This window comes from Rhineura floridana, chromosome 10, assembly GCF_030035675.1.
Source record: "Rhineura floridana isolate rRhiFlo1 chromosome 10, rRhiFlo1.hap2, whole genome shotgun sequence".
Classification (NCBI taxonomy): Eukaryota; Metazoa; Chordata; class Lepidosauria; order Squamata; family Rhineuridae; genus Rhineura; species Rhineura floridana.
In genome coordinates, this window is record NC_084489.1 from 24,236,542 (window position 1) to 24,256,002 (window position 19,461).

At 42.2% G+C, this 19,461-nt stretch overlaps 1 protein-coding gene across 1 annotated transcript in view; it reads left to right on the plus strand.

The window, feature by feature from the left end:
• Window positions 1-5,330: 5,330 nt before the first annotated feature.
• MTURN (maturin, neural progenitor differentiation regulator homolog) overlaps window positions 5,331-19,461 on the plus strand; it is a 28,019-nt gene continuing 13,888 nt past the window's right edge. The window contains exon 1 of the mRNA XM_061586194.1: window positions 5,331-5,850. Coding sequence (XP_061442178.1) covers window positions 5,689-5,850 — 162 coding nt within the window. The 5' untranslated portion in view covers window positions 5,331-5,688. The remainder of the gene's footprint in view (window positions 5,851-19,461) is intronic.

Consider the following 19,461-nt stretch of genomic DNA (forward strand, 5'->3'; position numbering starts at 1 on the left):
TTTTTAACAATGTCTTACTAATTCTTATATTTCATGCAATCAATGCATTTAAAGCTATTATGAAAATGTATTTGACATTAGAGGAAAAACCCGCCTGGGAAATAATTATAGTCTGTAAATAATCTGCATGTGTATGAAGGTGTTTACAAATGAACAATGAAACTACTTTTTCATTTAGCTATTTTATTTTATTTTAAATACATGTGAAAAGGCATTTTAGTGAAAATTAAAAGACTGCTTTTTTTAAAAATGCACTTCTAAAATGGTGCTGACTGGAAAAGCAATAGTGTGACAATGTGTGTATGTTTAGTGATATGCCTCACTTAATATGTTGCTGAACATGTCAAAGCCACACCTATTTAAAAGATGGAAGAGTCCTGCTATTTAAAAAGAATAGAAGATAAGGTGATCTACAGATACAAAGATTATCCTGCTTTAAAAAGTCTGATTTTCTGAGGATTTGTAGAGACAGAATAACTACAAGGAAAATACAGAACAATTGGATTACGATGTCATGTAGATTGATTGATTTATTACATTTATACCCCGCCTTTCTTTTCATGATAGAAACCCAAGGCGGCTTACATATGGTTCCCAGGCGGTCTCCCATCCAGGCACTGACCAGACCTGACCCTGCTTAGCATCAGCAGGGAGCTGGCCTCATGTGCCTTCAGACCATAGAAAGCAAAGGAACCAAGTGTGACAATTCTAGAGTACGTGGCTCATGTGCAAGCACCCTCTGTGCCTGCAACTAGTGACCTAATACAAATGAATTTTCATGGCCGCAGAAGGTTTTGAGACAGTTCAGTCAGAAGATCCTTACCTTTTAGCAGAAAGTCCTCTGCCATTTCTTTGATACATACGCACAATAAGTCCACAAACATACCATTTTAAGTGTCTGGTCTGAGTGTAGACAAAGTCGGGGCAAGAGCAAAGTCTAGCAAGCTTGGGCAGGTCAGAGATGGTGTGTGGCAGGTTTTGATGGGTAAAGGAAAATAGGCCAATGGATAATGGTATGGAGATGAGCAGGGGGAGATGTCCCCCCCCAACTCCCTGGCTCAGAATACCTGTTTTATTCGACAAAAGCACCTGATAGCAAACTTGAGGCCAACCTTCTGAACGGAGAGGTGAAATATGTAGTGACTCTGAATTCAGGAGAACAGAAAGGGCTGAGTGCATGTGTGGACCGTACAGAGTGGAGACTTGGTTTTCCAAATTATTTCTAGAGCACTACAAATTCATACACAAACATGCATTGTAGCAGCAACATAATACACTATGACAGCTACAGTACACTGTATTCAGTGCCGAAGCATAATTTCTCTGGGCCCAGGATATCCCTTGTTTGAAAACCAACAAAGGTCTTGCAGAGCAATCCTAACTCAGAGCAGGGAAGAGTGCTGGATCCACCAACAAATCTGAAGTCCTGCCAGGTCGCACGAGCTGGGACACAAGTTATGCGTGTTTGTGGGGGGGTGGGCAGTTTTGTCTTTTATTTCTGCTGTGCCAGCTACAGAGCCCCCAAACTGGCAGTGCTCCTCTCCACCAAAGGAGACTGGCGGAGATCAACTACAACATAACCCTAGCCCCTCCAAATCAGTGTGTGTGCGCTAGGATTGTGTTGTTGGTCTGTTGTGAAAATTTGGTATTTTTAAAGCTATTTTAGTCCCCTGACAAACCAGACATGATGTTAATTGCAGCATTATATATATATATATATATTAAATGGCAATTGGGAGGATGTCCTGCATTGAGACTGGAGGCTTTAACCTTTTGCTTCCTCTGTGCTTTCAATCCACATTCCCAAGGTGGGAAGGACCAGAAAAAATCAGGGGAAAATGAAGGGACAAAAGTGCTCCCCCCCCCCAGTTTTCCTGGGTTTTTTCCAGGCCTTCACATCTCTAATCCCCCCTTCCCAGCATGGCTGCTATATTTGCATCTGGAGCAAAGCTGGCACTGGCAATTTCTTACACTAGTTTCTAGCTGCTTGATCCCAATGTATAGCTGAACATTGCGCTCATGTCCCCAAGAAGTCTTCCTTGGTGCCTGCAAGGCCCCCTGCTGAAATTATGCTTGAGAGAAGCATTTTGTTGTAGCCAATAGAATAGATTGCAGCATTGGTGGTCCCTGATTTAGAGTTCAGACACTGTTTTCTGTCAGTAGGGTCTAGTGCCAGTTCTTCTATGCAGTCTGGAGACCAGAGGTCTAACCTCATTTGTCTCTGTATGTAGAGGGACCTGTAAAATCCTATCAACAGCACCGGATGCCACTATCCCTGGGATCTCAACGTCCCTGGCTGTTAGGATAGCTGTCCATCCTGCTGCTAGTCAGCTGCCACCTCTGTTGGATTCTGCCAGGGTATCAGAACTTCCAGAAGAAACTAATGAAAGCTGGGACTTCAAGTTCTCTCTTGAGAGGGCATGTCACATAGAAAGGTGCACCTCTCTCTCTCTGTGGCTTCTCTTTGGTTCCAGCAATCTCACAAGATCTTACAAATCTGGATACAGGGAAGTAAGCTTACATAAACATTCTCAAGCATGATATACATTTTAGACTCCTCCTTTTCTTCTTCTTCTGCATCATCATCATGCTGATGATAATGGACTTGCAGCCTGGGGTAGGCCTGCTTAGGCTCCCAGCCCCTATAAACTGCATTTGTGTTCTTCCGCCGCCACCCCTGTCACACAGTCCCATAGTTGGGCCTACACCAGTGCTATAAATATTCAGGGCAAAGTTGCACTTTCATACTGCAGTAAATCTGTGAGTGTGGAAATGGCTTGTTTGTCCTTTGGCCCAATGCCATAAAAAGTTTTAGGGCAATCCCACTCAGAGTTTTATTTCAAATCAGGTCATAAACTATTTGGTGATTTCTCAAGTGCTTTTAGATGAGCTCAAACATGTCTAGAATTCTACATACTGGCAGTTTGCAGGAACTGGATGTGTTTGGCTAGAAGAGAATAAGCTGAGAAAATTACCAGCATTTTAAAAACACACAGCAGGACCTCAGAAGAGGGGAAACAACTCAAGTAAGCACTCAGTCCATTTAAAATAGGACTAGAAGAAATGACTTGAAAATACATGGCAGAAGAGTTAGGTTAACCATTACTTAGAGCCAACACCTTTGATGGTATTTTTGGTCTTCTAATTACCTGTGGCCTGTACATTCCTGATTGTCATAATTGATCGGTGGCAGGGGAACAGTCAGCTGCCACCACACTAGGCAACAGGGCAGTTTTAGTTTGTTTGTTTACCACTTAATGCAGTCATGGGGAGCCTTTGGTCCTTCAGATGCTACTAACTACAACTCCATTATCCCTGGCCGTTGGTCATGTTTGTTGGGTCTGATGGAAGTTGTAGTTCAGCAACATCTGGAGGGCCAAAGGTTCTTCCCCCCACGCACGCACACACCTGGCTTAATGGCAAAATAGGCTTTCAATACATTTCTCAGTAATGTACTTTACCACAGAAGACCTCATGCCAGTACTAGTGAATTCAAAGGGTTTTTAAAAAAAATTCTACTGTTTTTCAGCGCTTAGCCTGAGTTCATACGTGCACTTTTCCGATCATAGTTACTTACATCATCATCTCAAGGAAACAGTGAGTGAGCTAGACCACAAAAGACAAACTGGGATGAAAGACCGGTTTTGTTATTTGGATCCACCCATCTATCCTGGATTACTAAAACAGGGGAGGGGGCTCAGGGGCCAAATGTGCCCTTTCAGGCCTTTCTTTCTGGCCCTTGGAACTCACCTCAGATTACACCCTTCTTCACATCCTGATTGCTTTTGCCAGACTGGAAATGTGTCCTTGAACTGGACAATGCCTTTTGCCTGTCTGGATGGAGGATCGAGAAGCGATGTGGGTGTAGATAAACTAGTCTTCTGTACAAAGATAAAATATATATTTGTTGCTCCACCCACTTTTGCCTCTGGTGCCACCCACCACCAGGATGTGGCCCTCAGAACGTTGTTCAGAAGGGAATTCAGCCATTGGGTTGAAATTCACCCCCGCTCTAGAATCTAGAGTTTTATAACAAATATTGTAAACAGCTCCTAGTTGATAGTCCAGAGGCATCTCAGGTTGTTTCTGATGTTCCCACAAGAGTCAGAATGTTGTGGTGGATGCAGTTTAAGTATCGTCAAAGAAGGCCTAGTCAAAGAACCGAGGCAAGCAAAAGGAACTGTTGGCCTGGTCTGTGGAAGCTTCTAGATTCCTGTATCAGTGGGTTGTATTGTTGGATGGTGCTGGCACAGGCCACTAGAGGTCTCTGTACAGGTGCATTTTCACAAATGCGTAGAATAGCAGGGTTTGACAAGACCTGGATGAACTAGGAAAACTCTGGCATGAAGCAGGCCATATCCTGAAAGTACACTGGCTGGGTTCCTATACAGTTTTTTCTTGAAAACCTCTAAGGAAGGCAATTTCAAAACCACATAGCCAATTTATTCCTGCAGCACTGTCCGTTCCCACCATTAGTAGTAGCCACTGACAGGCCAAACAAGACCTTTCTCAGCTGAAATTTAGCAATGGTGGCTGATAGTGATGCTGTGCACTTCCTCATAAATGGCTCCTGATCAGCTGAAAGAGTAGTTTGGTGTTGGAATAAATTGGCTAGGTGTCCTCCTGCCAGTGTGTCTGATTATTTGCATGTTTATTTTAAGATTTCACACACACATACTTTGAAACTAAGGATCCTGGCTAGCCAACATAGGGAATTGCACGTTTTATCGCATTGTTTTGCAGGGAGGACCTTGTAAACTTATCCTGCTTCTAGTAAAATAGTCTTATAAATTATATAAAAACGTGTGTTGGATGGGAAAATGTGTGTAGTACACTTGGAGAATAACCCGTCTGCATCTGGAATTTTTGAGATACCTCCCTATAGTCTTAGTGGAATTTGGAAGTACGAGTCCAAAACTGGTTGGATTTGGCAGGATCCGGAATGCTAAAAGTTGGCTTGCATTGCTCCGGTGCACCAAGCGGCTCTGCAATTTTTGGTGGAGTCCGAGAGGCCCAGCTTGGCTTGTTTTGACAGCACAATTTGATGAGGGGGAAAGAGAGTGCAATACAAAAATTGGCAGGGCCTTGCGGAATCTAGATGCTCGGTGGCGTGCGTGTACGTGCTTTAATAGAGGGCGGCTCTTGTGCCGGGATCTGGGATTTTATTCAGTTATTTTCATGTACGATTCGGGAGGCGGAGTAGGAGGAGCCTTTGCAGCAGGTGGGCAGGTGGATGAAGCTATCCGGGGGGGAGAGAGACTCGGATTTGGGGAGAGGTGGGTGGATCTCCTCGAATCCAGTAGGATCCGGCAAAATCCAGCTTTTACCCACACCCGCCGAGTGACCCACACACAAGACAACGCAGCCGCGCTGAACCAATGTCAGGCTGCTGAACAGGGAACGGCGACGGCGGTGGCGGAGGGGAAAAGAGAGCCAGCCTTGTACACCCAGCATGTAAACAATACATGGAAGTTACCAAGTAATGCGAAGCCAGGGAGCAGCAACAACAGCCCAAGGTGCAAAAGGGGCGCCTGGAGCATCCCCCAACTAACCCCTCCTTTCCCCCCTCCCCAGAAGGACCGAGTGCCCAGTTTCCTGGAGGGCGAGGGGGAGCCGAATCGGATACAGTCACACACGGAGGAGGAGGAGGAGGAGGGAGGCGGCTGAAGGCAGCCAGGGCAGAGGAGGATGGATTTCCAGCAGCTGGCTGACGTTGCGGATAAATGGTGCTCCAACACCCCCTTCGAGCTCATCGCCACCGAGGAGACAGAGAGAAGGATGGATTTCTACGCTGATCCAGGCGTTTCCTTTTACGTCCTGTGTCCTGACAACGGCTGCGGAGACAATTTTGTAAGTGGGGGGCAGGGGAGGGAGAAAACCTGCCGTTTGTAGAATTGATAAGCGGAAGAGAGACCAGTTAGCTGTTCTCTATTTATTCCCCCTCCCATGGCTGCTTTTCTTTCGGAGATCCCTGCGGTGGAGATGGAGGAGAGCCGTTTCTCCCCCACTTTGGGGGGCGGGGAAGGAGAGGAAACCTCTTAAGGTGGGGGGAGGGGTCTTGGCCATCCCATCCCTTTTCCTCTTTCAGCCCTTTTCTTATGGCTCCTTTGCTGTAAGTCTGGCACCCCACTCCCAATAAAGAGCCCAGTGGGGATCTCACCTGCTTTCTTTCTTTTTGGCCCTGGGTGGTTAAATCGTCAAGTGCATTTGCGCCTCTGTGCTTACATTCACAATAGCCTCGGAGGTTAACAATAACCATTTCCTTGAGAGTGACTGATTTCCCCCCGCCCCGGGTTACTCCACGTCTGGAAGGAGTGTCTTGTTTATTTGCTGTGAGCTGTCATCATCCTGTTATGCTGGCGAGCACTTGTCTTTTTTAATTTTTATTTATTTATTACGTTTGTATTCCAGCCTTCCTCCCAAAGGAGCCCAGGGTGACAACCCCACGAGTGATAAAACAATTAAAACACCAGGGCTTCCCTTGAGCCCTGGGACTTGTAAAGTTACCAGAAGAGAAGAACCCCTCTGAGCTTGTGCAGAGTGCCTTTTCCCTCACTGGCCTGTCACCTCAGAGGGGGTGGAGTTAGGATGAAAAGTTTCCATAGCAGGTGGCAGGGTTGTTCAGTTAAACTGGAGAGCAAGCAGCTCTCCTTTTATTTTGGACAATTATGGGAGTTAGCTGCAGGAACCAGCCTGCATGACTAGTGGCCCACCAAGCCAAATGCAGCATACAAATGATGTGTTAGCTTGCCAGCTACTGGCAACCCCCCATTTTTGCAGTTCCAAGCAGGTAGCAAAACCAGTTGGTTTCTTTTTTTTTTTACAATAATTTTTATTCAAATTTTCATAAAACATAGAAAACAAAATCATAAAACATTCAAAGACAAAAAACAAAACAAAACAAAAATGATTAAACAAAAAAAAATAAAATGTTGACTTCCCATTTGTCACATATCAAATCAGTTATAGGTCTACAATATATAACAATCCTGTCTCTTAAATCATATTATAAAATCACTTTCCTCCAGTAGTTATCTTAATTAATCATCAAATCTCATAAACATTACTTTATTCTTTCCACAAAAAGTCAAAGAGAGGTTTCAATTCTTTAAGAAATATATCTATCAATTTTTCTCCAAATAAACATGTCAATTAATCCATCTCGTTAATAATTATAATAATCTTATTGTCATAACCATAGTCCAAATAAACATTTCGATTAATCCATCTCATCAGAATCTGTTAGGTCCAATAATTTCAATAGCCATTATTCCATTATCCCTATTAGTTCCATCTTCCATCTTCAATAGTCCTGTTAAGTCCAGTAATTTCAGTGTCCAATCTTCCATTATCAGTATTCCATAATAATCTTGCTGTTGTAACCATAGTCATATAATAAGAGTCTGATGGGAATTTCCTCTATCCCAAATATTTTCTTGCCATCCATTCTGAATAAGTTGCTGAAATACTGTTGTAAAGTCATATCTGTGTTCTTCTTTTTTACAAAATGCACTGGCTCATCTCTTAAGAGTTTTTCCATTGTCACATGGCTGCAGTTAATTCCATGGATTTTCTCTATATCAAGCTCCATCACATCATTCCAGTCCAGAAGATTATCCAAGCCATTGATAACTTTATCTCTAATATCTTCATTAATTTCTTCAGAGATAACGTTAAATTCCAAACAGTAGATTTTATTTCTAAAATCCATAAACTCCAGATCTTTTTCCAATTCCACATTTGTTCCAATCTCCAGGGCTTGTATCTTCCCTTTATTTTTTCTTTTCTCATCTCTGATCTCATTCTCCTCTCTCACAGGATCCCCTATTTCTTTAAACTCCTGCGTCATTTTGCTCAGTTCAATTTTCAGCTCCTTACTACCCTGTCGCAGGGTTTGTTTCGTTATCTCAATCTCATCCATTATTTTCTGAAACATAGTTACTTCCAGATTCTCAGCCACTTTCTTGATTGCCATTTTTAAAACCACGAAAACAAAGCAAAACAAAAATAAAGAAAAACCACTTCTTATTTCAGCAACAATTGGGTTAATATTCCAGGCTTGATGACATCACAGTATAAACAGAGCAACCTGCCTTATCTCTCTATGTTCAAGAATGCAAAACAAATTTAGTTCCCAGCATCAAAACAGTTAGTGGCGTCGTGAAGAAGCAGATTCGTCAAAATAAAATAGAACAAAAAGAGAATAGTCCCAGACAATATAATATTCCTTGGAATAGAAATCAGGAATAGAAATCCCTCTTCTGTGTATATCTTTAGAATGCACTTCCAGGACAGCTTTTTGCGACAGAAACAGAGATAAGCTGTTAATTTCGTGGATAACAGAGAAGAGTTATAGCTCACCCAGAAGCTGTCCAAAGCCGATCAATCTGACAAATCTCCTTTTGCTGCAACAATTTAAACCAAGTAAAAAAAATAATAGAAAGAAGGGTGCTTGCCTGTTAGTCCGTTCTCTCTTTAAAGAAAAGATAAACGTATCGCTTAAGCAGATAGAGCTTGTTCGAAAGTCCATCCGGCATTGTTGGCTGGACCTTATCTCATAAATTAATGAAATCCAGTCCTCCCAACAAAAACAGGCTTTTGAGGTTGATCTCTACGTTTCTCCCTGCCCGGGAGAAATTTCATCAGTCAAAAAAAAAAATGTTCTGACTGATTTATATCTGAATAAGCTTCTTTTGAGGCGGGAGCCCGTCCCAAAAGCAGGCACAAGCGAAGTCACCCTTCCCGGAAGTCTCAAAACCAGTTGGTTTCTTGAACCCCCTGGTTGGTTGGGCTGTGCTTGGTTTGGTGGAGTATGTGCAGGCCTATAGGGCATTCTCAGTCTTTCAGAGCCTCGAAGCTCCAGAGAATTGATGGTGAAGCTTCAGGCTTTCTCTCTCTCTTTTTGAATGTGCTGAGCAGGAATCCATCCTTCCCACCCCTCAGGAAACACCAAGTCTTGCTTCAGGTGGTTCCTAAGAGATGAATGGATACCTGTTGTTGTTGCCTTATATTTATTCTGGGAGGGATGGTGGGGATTGCAGGCTTTGCTCTCCACTATCTGTCTGAGGCTTCCTAGGGGATCTCCTAGTAGGCCTGAGGCTCCAGGGATATAGGAAGGGGTCCTCTACAAAATGGAGTCTCCTCCCTGTGGTCACTGACAGGCTAGCCTGAATTAAAATGCAGGGGAAAGGTGTGAGTGGAGTGGTGCCGGTTTGAGATCAAGAGTCAACCACGTGGAGAAGCCCACTAGGCAGGATATTTCAAAGCCTCTTCTTAGAATCTGCTTCTTTCTCTCCAAAGGCAGGTACCAAAGGGTGGGAAAGTGGAGAACATGTCCCCCTTTAATTTCCATCAGCAATTTTGCTAATGGCATGCGTATTCCCTAAGGGAATTGCCATCGCCCCATCCACCCCCCTTTCCTGAATCAAAGGTGAGCTTTTCCAGCTGTCCCAGCAAATGGAGAATGTGTAGTGAGAAAATGGAGTCAGGATGAGAATCCCCTTCCCAAATAGCATTGTCCCTTCTTTATCCCATTTAGTGCCACCAGGAGCTGTCCCAAGAGGGATATCTTAACATTTTGTTACCCTTGAGGATATAGAGAAAATTATTTTGTGAGGGAAGACTACCACCTCTTCCCTTTTTGTCTCTTGGCTACAGCGTAAACTAGGAAAGTGGTGGCTTCTTGAGCTCTTGTTAACAACTGCAGTTAAGAGCCACTGTTTTGTACATTCTGGTCTGCTAAGTAACAACCTCTCTCCTGTATCCCCCAACCTGGTAATAACGACCAACGTGCAGAAAATGATTTCCTTTTCCAAATCAAACCACATGGTACCAAACAGAAATGTAAAATCAACATTTAAAAAATGGACCATTGTCAGTCTGAATAGTAAGGTTAGAAAGCTGGACCCCTAGAGACTGCTACAAAGAGTACCAAGGGCCCATCCTTGTGCCTTTTATACATTTTTGACTCTTTCCTCCTCCCCCTTGTGACAATTTGAATGACAGCAGACCACTTTGTTTTAAAACAGATTAAAAAGAAGTGAAGATTGTTTGAAAGATTTGGCTAAAATCTCTGGGTGATAGCCAACATTAGTCATACGGTGAGCAGACCTATTAAAATAAATGGACTTGTCTGTTCAACTTAATGGGTGTTCACCTAGTATAACTCAGTTGTGTATCACACTTTGAAGTTGATGGATCCAGACTCAGTTATGCATAGAGCAGACCCACTGAAATCAATCAGACAAGTTAGCAGTGGCTAATCTAAGTCCCACTCATTTTAGCAGGTCTGTGGTATAGTGGTTAGAGTATCAGACTGGGACCTGGGAGACTAGGGTTCAAATCCCCACTTGGCCATGAAGCTCGCTGGGTGACCTTGGGCCGCTCACTATCTCTCAGTCCAACCTTCCTCATGGGGTTGTTGTGAGGACAAAAACTGGGAGAGGGAGAACCATATTTGTATGCCACCTTGAGCTCTTTGGAGGAAAGGTGGGATATAAATATAATAATAACATGAATAAATAAATAATACTCAAAGCATGACTTTTTAAGTCTGGATCTAATCCTACAGACTGCACTTATGGGATTTATTGGACTTGTATTTATAGTTCACCCTATCCCATGGGCTTCAGTTATGTCATATCCATTTCACTATAAAAGCCTTGCTATCCAAGTATCTTTCTATGTGGGAACAGGGCTGGTGACTAGTAAGGATGCCCATGACCCAGAAGCCATGCTGCACAGTGTTCTAATTCCTTTTCATTGTGAACTGATCAAGGAAAGCCCCTGTGTGGAAAATGCCAAAGTAATTAATACAGAGAGCTTGAGACCCAGAGAACTGGTACTGTATAGTGTTGGTCGTGTACCAGGGTCCAGTCCCATTCACCCATGAAGCTCACCGAGATGCTGTCAGAAAGCCAGTATCTCACAGCCCAGGTTACCTCCTCGGGTTGTTGTCAGGATCACACGGAATATAATCTCATGTATGCTGTCATGAGATAAATGTTAACTCTATCAGATTACAATATTTGTGAAAATAATGTGCAGCACAGTTCTTCTAACTATGAGAGATGGGAGGTCTTTTGCAGGCCTTTTGCCCTTTGCTTTTTAGTGGAATTTGAGGTCTTGCCAATTATCCCTGCCTAGTTTCTAGACCTCTTCCGAATTCACAAAGAGAGGAGTTACTCATATATGAAATTGGGTTATCAAATTTTTTTTTAAAAAAAAAGTCAGTCCCAGGACAGTGTTCTCAGTAACACCAGGCATTTTGCTGAGGCTGTCACAGGGTAATACTGCAGAGCAGGTAAAAAATATTACTGCGTCGATAATGCTGTTGTAATGCAGTTGTGTCAAATGGGTTATGCTTTGTAAAGTTCATTTGAACATTTTGAAACCTTAGATCTGATTAATGGAAATGAGACTTCAGTTGATTTCCAAAAGAGCTTGGATTTCCTGTTCAATGAATTGACCTTTGAGGTCAAGGGGCCGAGCCCAGTGCTGGCCTCAAAGCCAGGGGTGGAAGCCCTGGTGTGGGGGGTTGTGAATCCAGGGGTGGAGTTGTGGTTTCTGGCAGGTCCAGAGGATTTCAGCACAAGATATGTCAATTCTCTCTCAAGTTACATAAGGTGTTTTTTTTAACAGTTTGGAGAAAAAACTAGCCTTGTAGTGGTTCACATCTTCACTTGGCCACTAGGTGACCTTGAGCCAGTCACTGTCTCTTAGTCTAACCCACCTCACAGAGTTGTTATGAGGATTAAATGGGGAGGAGGAGGAGCAGTTATGCCACCTTCAGCTCCTTGGAAGAAAGGCAGGATATAAATGTAATAAATGAATAAAAATTGGATTGAAAGCAGAAAAACAACAACCTGCAATTGGGTCAGGGAAAAAAATCTGGCTGACTAGCAGCCTTTACAAATCAGCTGTATGCACTCAGTTGATTATTTTAACGTTAAGGGCTGCTTTGCTTTGTATATTGCTTCTTAAAGACATGGATTGGAAAGCTCATATCTCAGCGCTGATTCACACAGCCATTTTGTATGTATTGAAGCCAGGCAGAGCTGTTTCCCTCCCTCCGTGAAATTTTCCATGTGTTGAGGTAGATGAAATGCTGCTTTACCACTCTCACCCTCTTTGCTGAAGGCAAGTGACCTTAGCCAGGATTGGTTACTCTTCATTCTCCCACACCCACTCCTTGCAAACTCTTGCCCATTCCCCTGCTATTTCCCTGCCCCCCCCATATTTCCATTTGGGTATTGCATTCTTCCCCCCTGCCAAGATCTGTTAGTGGTTGTTGCTGCCCCAGCTCTTCTGTGAACTGCCCTAGACTGGGTGGTTAGCTTCTTGACATTTGTGCAACAACTGCATCCAGACAACAACAAAAACAGGATGCGTTCTGTTTGTTTGCACTTCTGAAGTGTGCTTTTGCTGCAGAACAGGGCTACAGCTACTGAACAAACAAGGCTCTATTTCTGTCATCTGGAAGGTCCCCGAGAGTTTGATCTGTTTCCATGGACAAGTATTAGATTGCATCCAAATGGTGGCTTCATGCTACTGCAGGGGTGAGGTGGGGAACTTACAGCCCTCTAGCTGTTGCTGTGTTCCAGTTTCCACCATTTGTGACCACTGGCCATGCTGCAACATCTGTCTTCTTGCTCACTGGTCTTGTTTGGGCTTTTGCCTAAACATCAGCAATATCTGGAAGGCTGCAGGCTCCCTGTCCTACGCTAGTGCAAAGTATTTCTATTCACATAAGGCATTGCATCTGATTTCCATCGTGCCCCCTGAAAAGCTGCTCCTGAGCATACCTATTAACAGTATTACATAAATGGCACAAACAGCCTGCAGTAGGCAGGGAAATCAGTGAAAATTGGACACCTTGCCCTGTATGAGCAAAAGCACTTTCCACTAGTGTATAACCATGAGATACAACCCACTCTGTTTTGAGGCGCTCTGAAAGCTCTGCCTGTTTGACGTTTGATGTGATGGCCAATTCAGCTGAGCAAATAGTCCTTGGATGTTCCAGTCGCTAAGTGATGAACAAGTATGTCTGAATTTGCATTGATCATCAGTCCATAGAAACACAAGCATTTTTGGGATTTGCTCTCCAGATCCAGGATTGTGTGCCTTATATGGTTTGCAAAAGCGTGGCTTGATAATCTTCTGTCAGACCATTTATTTTATTTATTTATTTATTTAATTACGCTTTTAAACCGCCCTATAGCAACGAGCTCTCAGGGCGGTGTACAGCAAAATAAAACCACATTTAAAAAATGAACAAGTGTGGATTAAAACATACAATATAAAACATATTTAAAAACAAAATTAAAATGCGAATAAAATAAAAATACAATTACAGTTAAGTTTAAAATTAAATTAAATTTAAGTTTAAAAGTTTTAAATGCCTGGGCAAAGAGGTAGGTTTTTACCTGGCGCCGAAAAGATAACAAAGAAGGCGCCAGGCGTATCTCATCTGGGAGGGCATTCCATAATTCGGGGGCCACCACTGAAAAGGCCCTAGATCTAATTGTTGTTTGATTAGGTAATTTAGAGATAGGGATAAGGAAGGGTTTATAACAACATATATTGCAATCTTTACAAAAAATAATTTGTTAAATTATTTGTTCAGTATTTGGGTTTTGTAAAGGTCTCTGAGCCTCTGTGGTTGGTGTGAGTGTTTAAAAATTCTAAATCATCATTTACAACAATCAGCCTTTGATCTACTGAAAAGGTCCACATGTGTGAACTTGAGCTAGACTTTAAAAAGGTCACATTTTTCAGATCTGTGCCTTTAAGGTCTGTGTCACTGTCACTTTTGAATGGTTAAATGTTCATGTAAGTTTCACTCCCAAAGCTGCCTTCAGAAAAGCCTGCAGGAGTCCCTGGAGTGAAACTGTCTTGAACTGACTTCTAATAGTTGAGATCTGGTATGGATCTTAAAGACCCTGGCTTTAAAGCCTATGCCAATGCAAAATATAACATTTAAAGTGCTCCTAACTTTTTACTGCTTGAGGTCCGCAACCTTTAATGTGGCAGTTAGTGTCATTGATTTTAGTGGAGTACACTTGGATTAAATGTGTTTAAGATTACAGTACAACCAAAGTTGTGCAGGAATACCTTTATACCTGTTATCCGTTAATATCTTTCTTACCCCTCCTCTTCGGATGCACACCTTAACATGGTGAGGGGGTTTGAGTGTGTTGAAGAAGCTGAGAGTAATGCCGTCAGGAGTCTAGACCAAGAGGCTAGACTCCTAGCAGGGACAACCAAGGCGGAATGGTCAAAGCTGAAACACCAGACTAAGATGCATCCAAACTCAGAGGAAGGCAATGGTAAACCACCTCTGAATATCTCTTACCACGAAAACCCTATGAACAGAGTATCCAAAATGCAACACGAGATAGTGCTGGAAGATGAGATCTCCAGGTCAGAAGGCACTCACTGAGCTACTGGGGAAGAACAAAGGACAAGTACGAGTAGCGCTGTGACTAATGACGCAGCTGGGTCAAAGCCGAAAGGAAGCCCAGAGGCTGATGCGCACAGATGTGAAAGGAGAGTCCGGAGTTGTACAACGCACACAATAGGAACATGGAATATGAGAAGCATGAACCAGGGAAAGCTAGAAATTGTCAAGCACGAAATGGAACGCATCAACATTACAATACTTGGTGTGAGCGAACTAAAATGGACGGGAATGGGACATTTCCAATCAGGCAACTACAAAATATTTTATGCAGGAAATTATAAATTAAGAAGAAATGGGGTTGCTTTAATAGTGAGAAGTAATGTAGCAAGAGCAATTAGGAGCTACAACGCAAGGTCTGAGCGAGTGATATCAATGAGATTAAAAGGAAAACCTATCAACATAACCATCATCCAAGTCTATGCTCCGACGGCAAATGCAAAAGAAGATGAATTGGAGAGATTTTATGCAGAAGTACAGGAAGAAATTGATCACACACCAAAACAATATGTCCTGATAATCATGGGGGACTGGAATGCAAAAGTAGGGAACAGAGAAGAATTAGGAATTGTGGGGAAATGGGGCCTAGGAGACAGAAACGAAGCAGGAGAAAGACTTAATTGAATTCTGTGAAGCCAATAATTTGTTTCTTGCGAACACATTTTTTGAACAACCAAAAAGACGACTGTACGCATGGACATCACCAAATGGTCAATATAGGAATCAAATTGATTATATAATTGGTAGCAGAAGGTGGAGAAGTTCCATAATTTCTGCAAAAACAAGACCAGGTGCAGACTGTGGTACAGATCATGAACTGGTTGTATCGAAAATCAGAGTAAAGCTAAAGAAGACCAACAAAGCAGTCATAACGCCAAAATACAATTTAAATATCCCAGAAGCATATAAAGATCAAATAAGGAACAGGTTTGAGGCTTTAAACTTAGTTGACAGAGAACCAGAAGAACTGTGGAATGAAGTCAGAGATGTTATCAGAGAAGAATGCAAAAAGACAATACTTCTAGTTAAAAAGAAAGACCTCAATGGATGACTGAAGAAACTCTTAAAATGGTTAAACAGAGAAGGAAAGCAAAAGCAAAAGGAGATAGAAACACGGTCAGAACCCTAAATGCAACAATACAGCGACTAGTAGGTAGGGACAAAGAGAACTATTACAATAGTTACTGTATAGAAATAGAAGAGGACAACAAAAAGGGTAGAACAAGAGCCCTGTTCCAAAAGATTAGAGAAATGAAAGGGAAATTTAAACCAAGAGTAGGGATGTTGAATAATCAACAGGAGAACACACTGACTGACCGGAGATGAAATAAAAGGAAGATGGAAGCAATACACTGAAGAACTCTGTAAAAGAGATGCCAAGATGACAGATTCATTCACGGAGGAACCATATGATGAAGAACCAGAAATTTTAGAATGTGAGGTGAGAGCTGCTCTTAAAATTCTTGGAAGAAACAAATCACCAGGAATACATGGCATACCAATAGAGTTGCTACAAGCTACTCAGACTGAATCTGTCCAAATTTTGAAATACGGAAAACTAAACAATGGCCCACAGACTGGAAGCGTTCCATATACATCCCAATTCCAAAGAAAGAGGATCCCAGGAAATGCAGTAATTATAGAACTATTGCCTTAATATTCCATGCAAGTTAAGTAATGCTCAAGATTCTACAACAAAGGCTCTTGCCATATATGGAGCGAGAAATGCAAGCAGGATTGGACCAAGAAGAAGGAGGTGTGAAAATTGGAGGGAGAAATATCAATAATTTAAGATATGCAGACAATACCATACTACTAGCAGAAACCAGTAACGATTTGAAACAAATGCTGATGAAAGTTAAAGAGGAAAGCACAAAAGCAGGACTACAGCTGAACGTCAAAAAGACTAAAGTAATGACAACAGAAGATTTATGCAATTTTACAGTTGACAATGAGTATATTGAACTTGTCAAGGATTATCAATACCTTGGCACAATCATTAACCAAAATGAAGACAACAGACAAGAAATCAGAAGAAGGCTAGGACTGGGGAGGGCAGCTGTGAGAGAACTAGAAAAGGTCCTCAAATGTAAAGATGTATCACTGAACACTAAAGTCAGGATCATTCAGACCATGGTATTCCCGATCTCTGTGTATGGATGTGAAAGTTGGACAGTGAAAAAAGCTGATAAGAGAAAAATCAACGCATTTGAAATGTGGTGTTGGAGGAGAACTTTGCGGATACCATGGACTGCGAAAAAGACAAATAATTGGGTGTTAGAACAAATTAAACCAGAACTATCACTAGAAGCTAAAATGATGAAACTGAGGTTATCATACTTTGGACACATAATGAGAAGACATGATTCATTAGAAAAGATAATAATGCTGGGAAAAACAGAAGGAAGTAGAAAAAGAGGAAGGCCAAACAAGAGATGGATTGATTCCATAAAGGAAGCCACAGACCTGAACTTACAAGATCTGAACAGGGTGGCTCATGACAGATGCTCTTGGAGGACACTGATTCATAGGGTCGCCATAAGTCGTAGTCGACTTGGAGGCACATAACAACAACATATTTCTTACTAACAGTGAACTCATTATCTGGCTCTAGTAGGGTGATTGTGCTAAATGTAGCCAAAATGGCACCATGCATGTGCTAACTAGGGGAAGGTATCAGCAGGCTCTGATGGAGAAGAACAAAAATACTTTGGGGGGGGAACCTCTAAAGAGCAGGAGAGGGGCAAAAACAATCCGGTGAGGACACTCATTGGGCATGGAATGCAGGCTGACTAAGGGGCAACAGAAAAGTGGGAAGAAGAATAGAACAAAGTATCCTGGAAGAGGGCATGGTGGGCTAGTTAGAACCCAGAACTAGAGCACTCCACGCTGCAACATTTTGTTGCGGGTCCTCCTTGTTAATAAAATGCTGATGTCCTATTTTAGTGAGTGGCAGCAGGGTAGGATTGAAAGAGAGATCAGAGATCCATACCATTAGGTCACATGCAATCTATCAAAAAAGAGTCTAATCGGTACCAGAGAAATATGTTAAGTCCAGCTTCACAGATGTTACACTCCAGTGGATGCCAGCCTTCAGGGAATTTGACATGTCCAAAATTATCTAGAGAGCTTTATAGCCTAACACCTAGTCCTCTTGATCTGTTTGAGGTTTTTTTCCCTATTAAAAAAAGACTTTAATTCCCTCACAGAAGCTACAGTATTTATCAACCTTCCATTTATGACAGCTTGCCCTTGAGTATTTAGAATATTTGTGAACATTCCATGACATAGCAGCTCAGGTGATGTTTTAAGCCTACTGACATCGTAAGATCATGTGACATTGTAAAGCATATATACTGGAGTCAATGATGACCTCAGATTTACAGTGTGATGATGATGGCAATGCACATGACAAATAAAATTACATTAAGTTATACATTAAGAGCTGGATGTATTCAATGTTTATTGAATAGCATTCAGTATTTAGAGGTTATAGGGTTGATAAAATACTATTATTAACTTTCCTAGTTTAAGCCTTAACACACTTATATCTGTCCTAAGCATGTCATTTGTAAAAACCAAGGCGGATATAGAACGCTGCCTTGTGAGTAATAAATAAATACATCCAAAACCAACTGCGGATGTAGATGCAATATTTTTTTCCTGGCATTTAATATTTCTAAATGATCTATAGAAGACTGAATTACCAGCATTCATGGAAATGCTAAATTCAGTTTCACATAATATTAGCACAGCATTTTCTTTAACTAAGTTAAGCCCTGTTGATTCAGTGGGTCTACTCTAAGCATGAAGAACTCTGGATCCAACCCATTATCTGTGCAGAACCACTAGCCTCCATGGACGTCTGCACAAACAAAGAACCATGAAGATAACTGCGGTGTTAGCAGGCTGAATAGATGAGCTTAAGAGAAAGAAGAAATCTGATAAAGAGCAACACTCAGAAGCACTGAACCAGTTTAGGAGAAACCATTAAGCTGCCAGGGAACTGTCTTATCCTTGTTTTCAGAAAAAATCTTTTTCTACTGACTACAGGCATGCACCACTGATTATTTCAAATCCCATTTTAGGTCAGCTGAAGTTGAATGGGTAGCCGTGTAATCTTGCAGAGTGCATGTCAACTGATCGTTTTGAGGAGGAAAATCATTCTCAAAAAGGACAAAAGTTGTGTAAATGTGTTTTCTTATTCATACAACCCCCAATTTATTCTCTTTGCTAACAGCCAACTTTTCTGTTGCCATTTTGTTCAGTTTTCAGTGGGTTTCTTAGCAAAAGTCTCTCCTGTTACAAATGTGTAATGTTAAGTCTTTCTAACATTTCCCTGTGCAAAGTTGGATGGACCATTTTCCTTTTTGAATTTTCTGTGAATGAAGCTAAAATCCTTTGCACACGTCCCCCCTGGAGATATATGAGCCGGAGAGCTTAGACTCAGATGTACAACAGGCTCTAACAATTGGGAAAAGACTTCAGCATACAGTTAGGGCTGTCGGATACAATATATTAACAGGGATTTTGCTTCTCTTATTCCTTGGAAATCCAGGTTTGTTTCCCAGCAGAGCTCCTGTGCCTTGCGCAATAGACAAAATTCAAAAGGAGAAGCCATGCCCATAGCTGTGCATCTCCTTGCAGGTAGAAGGTTCCGTTGTTGAATGTCTGCCTGCATTGATCCATGAGGACATGAGAACATAAGAAGAGCCTGCTGGATCAGGCCAGTGGTCCATCTAGTCCAACATCCTATTCTCACAGTGGCCAATCAGTTGCCCGTGGGACACCTGCAAGAAGGGCCCGGGTACAAGAGCACCCTTCCTGCAGTTTGGAGCTGTTGGTGAGCAGAGCTAGAGTCAAAACTGGACAGAGCCATCCCCTTCTCTGTCTTTTCGCTGCCTCCTTAATTCTTGTTCTCCAGTGCCCTCTTTAATGTGTGTGTCTTATGGAAACACCACCAGACAACCAAAGGAGGGCAGCCTCTTTACTGGAAGAGATAA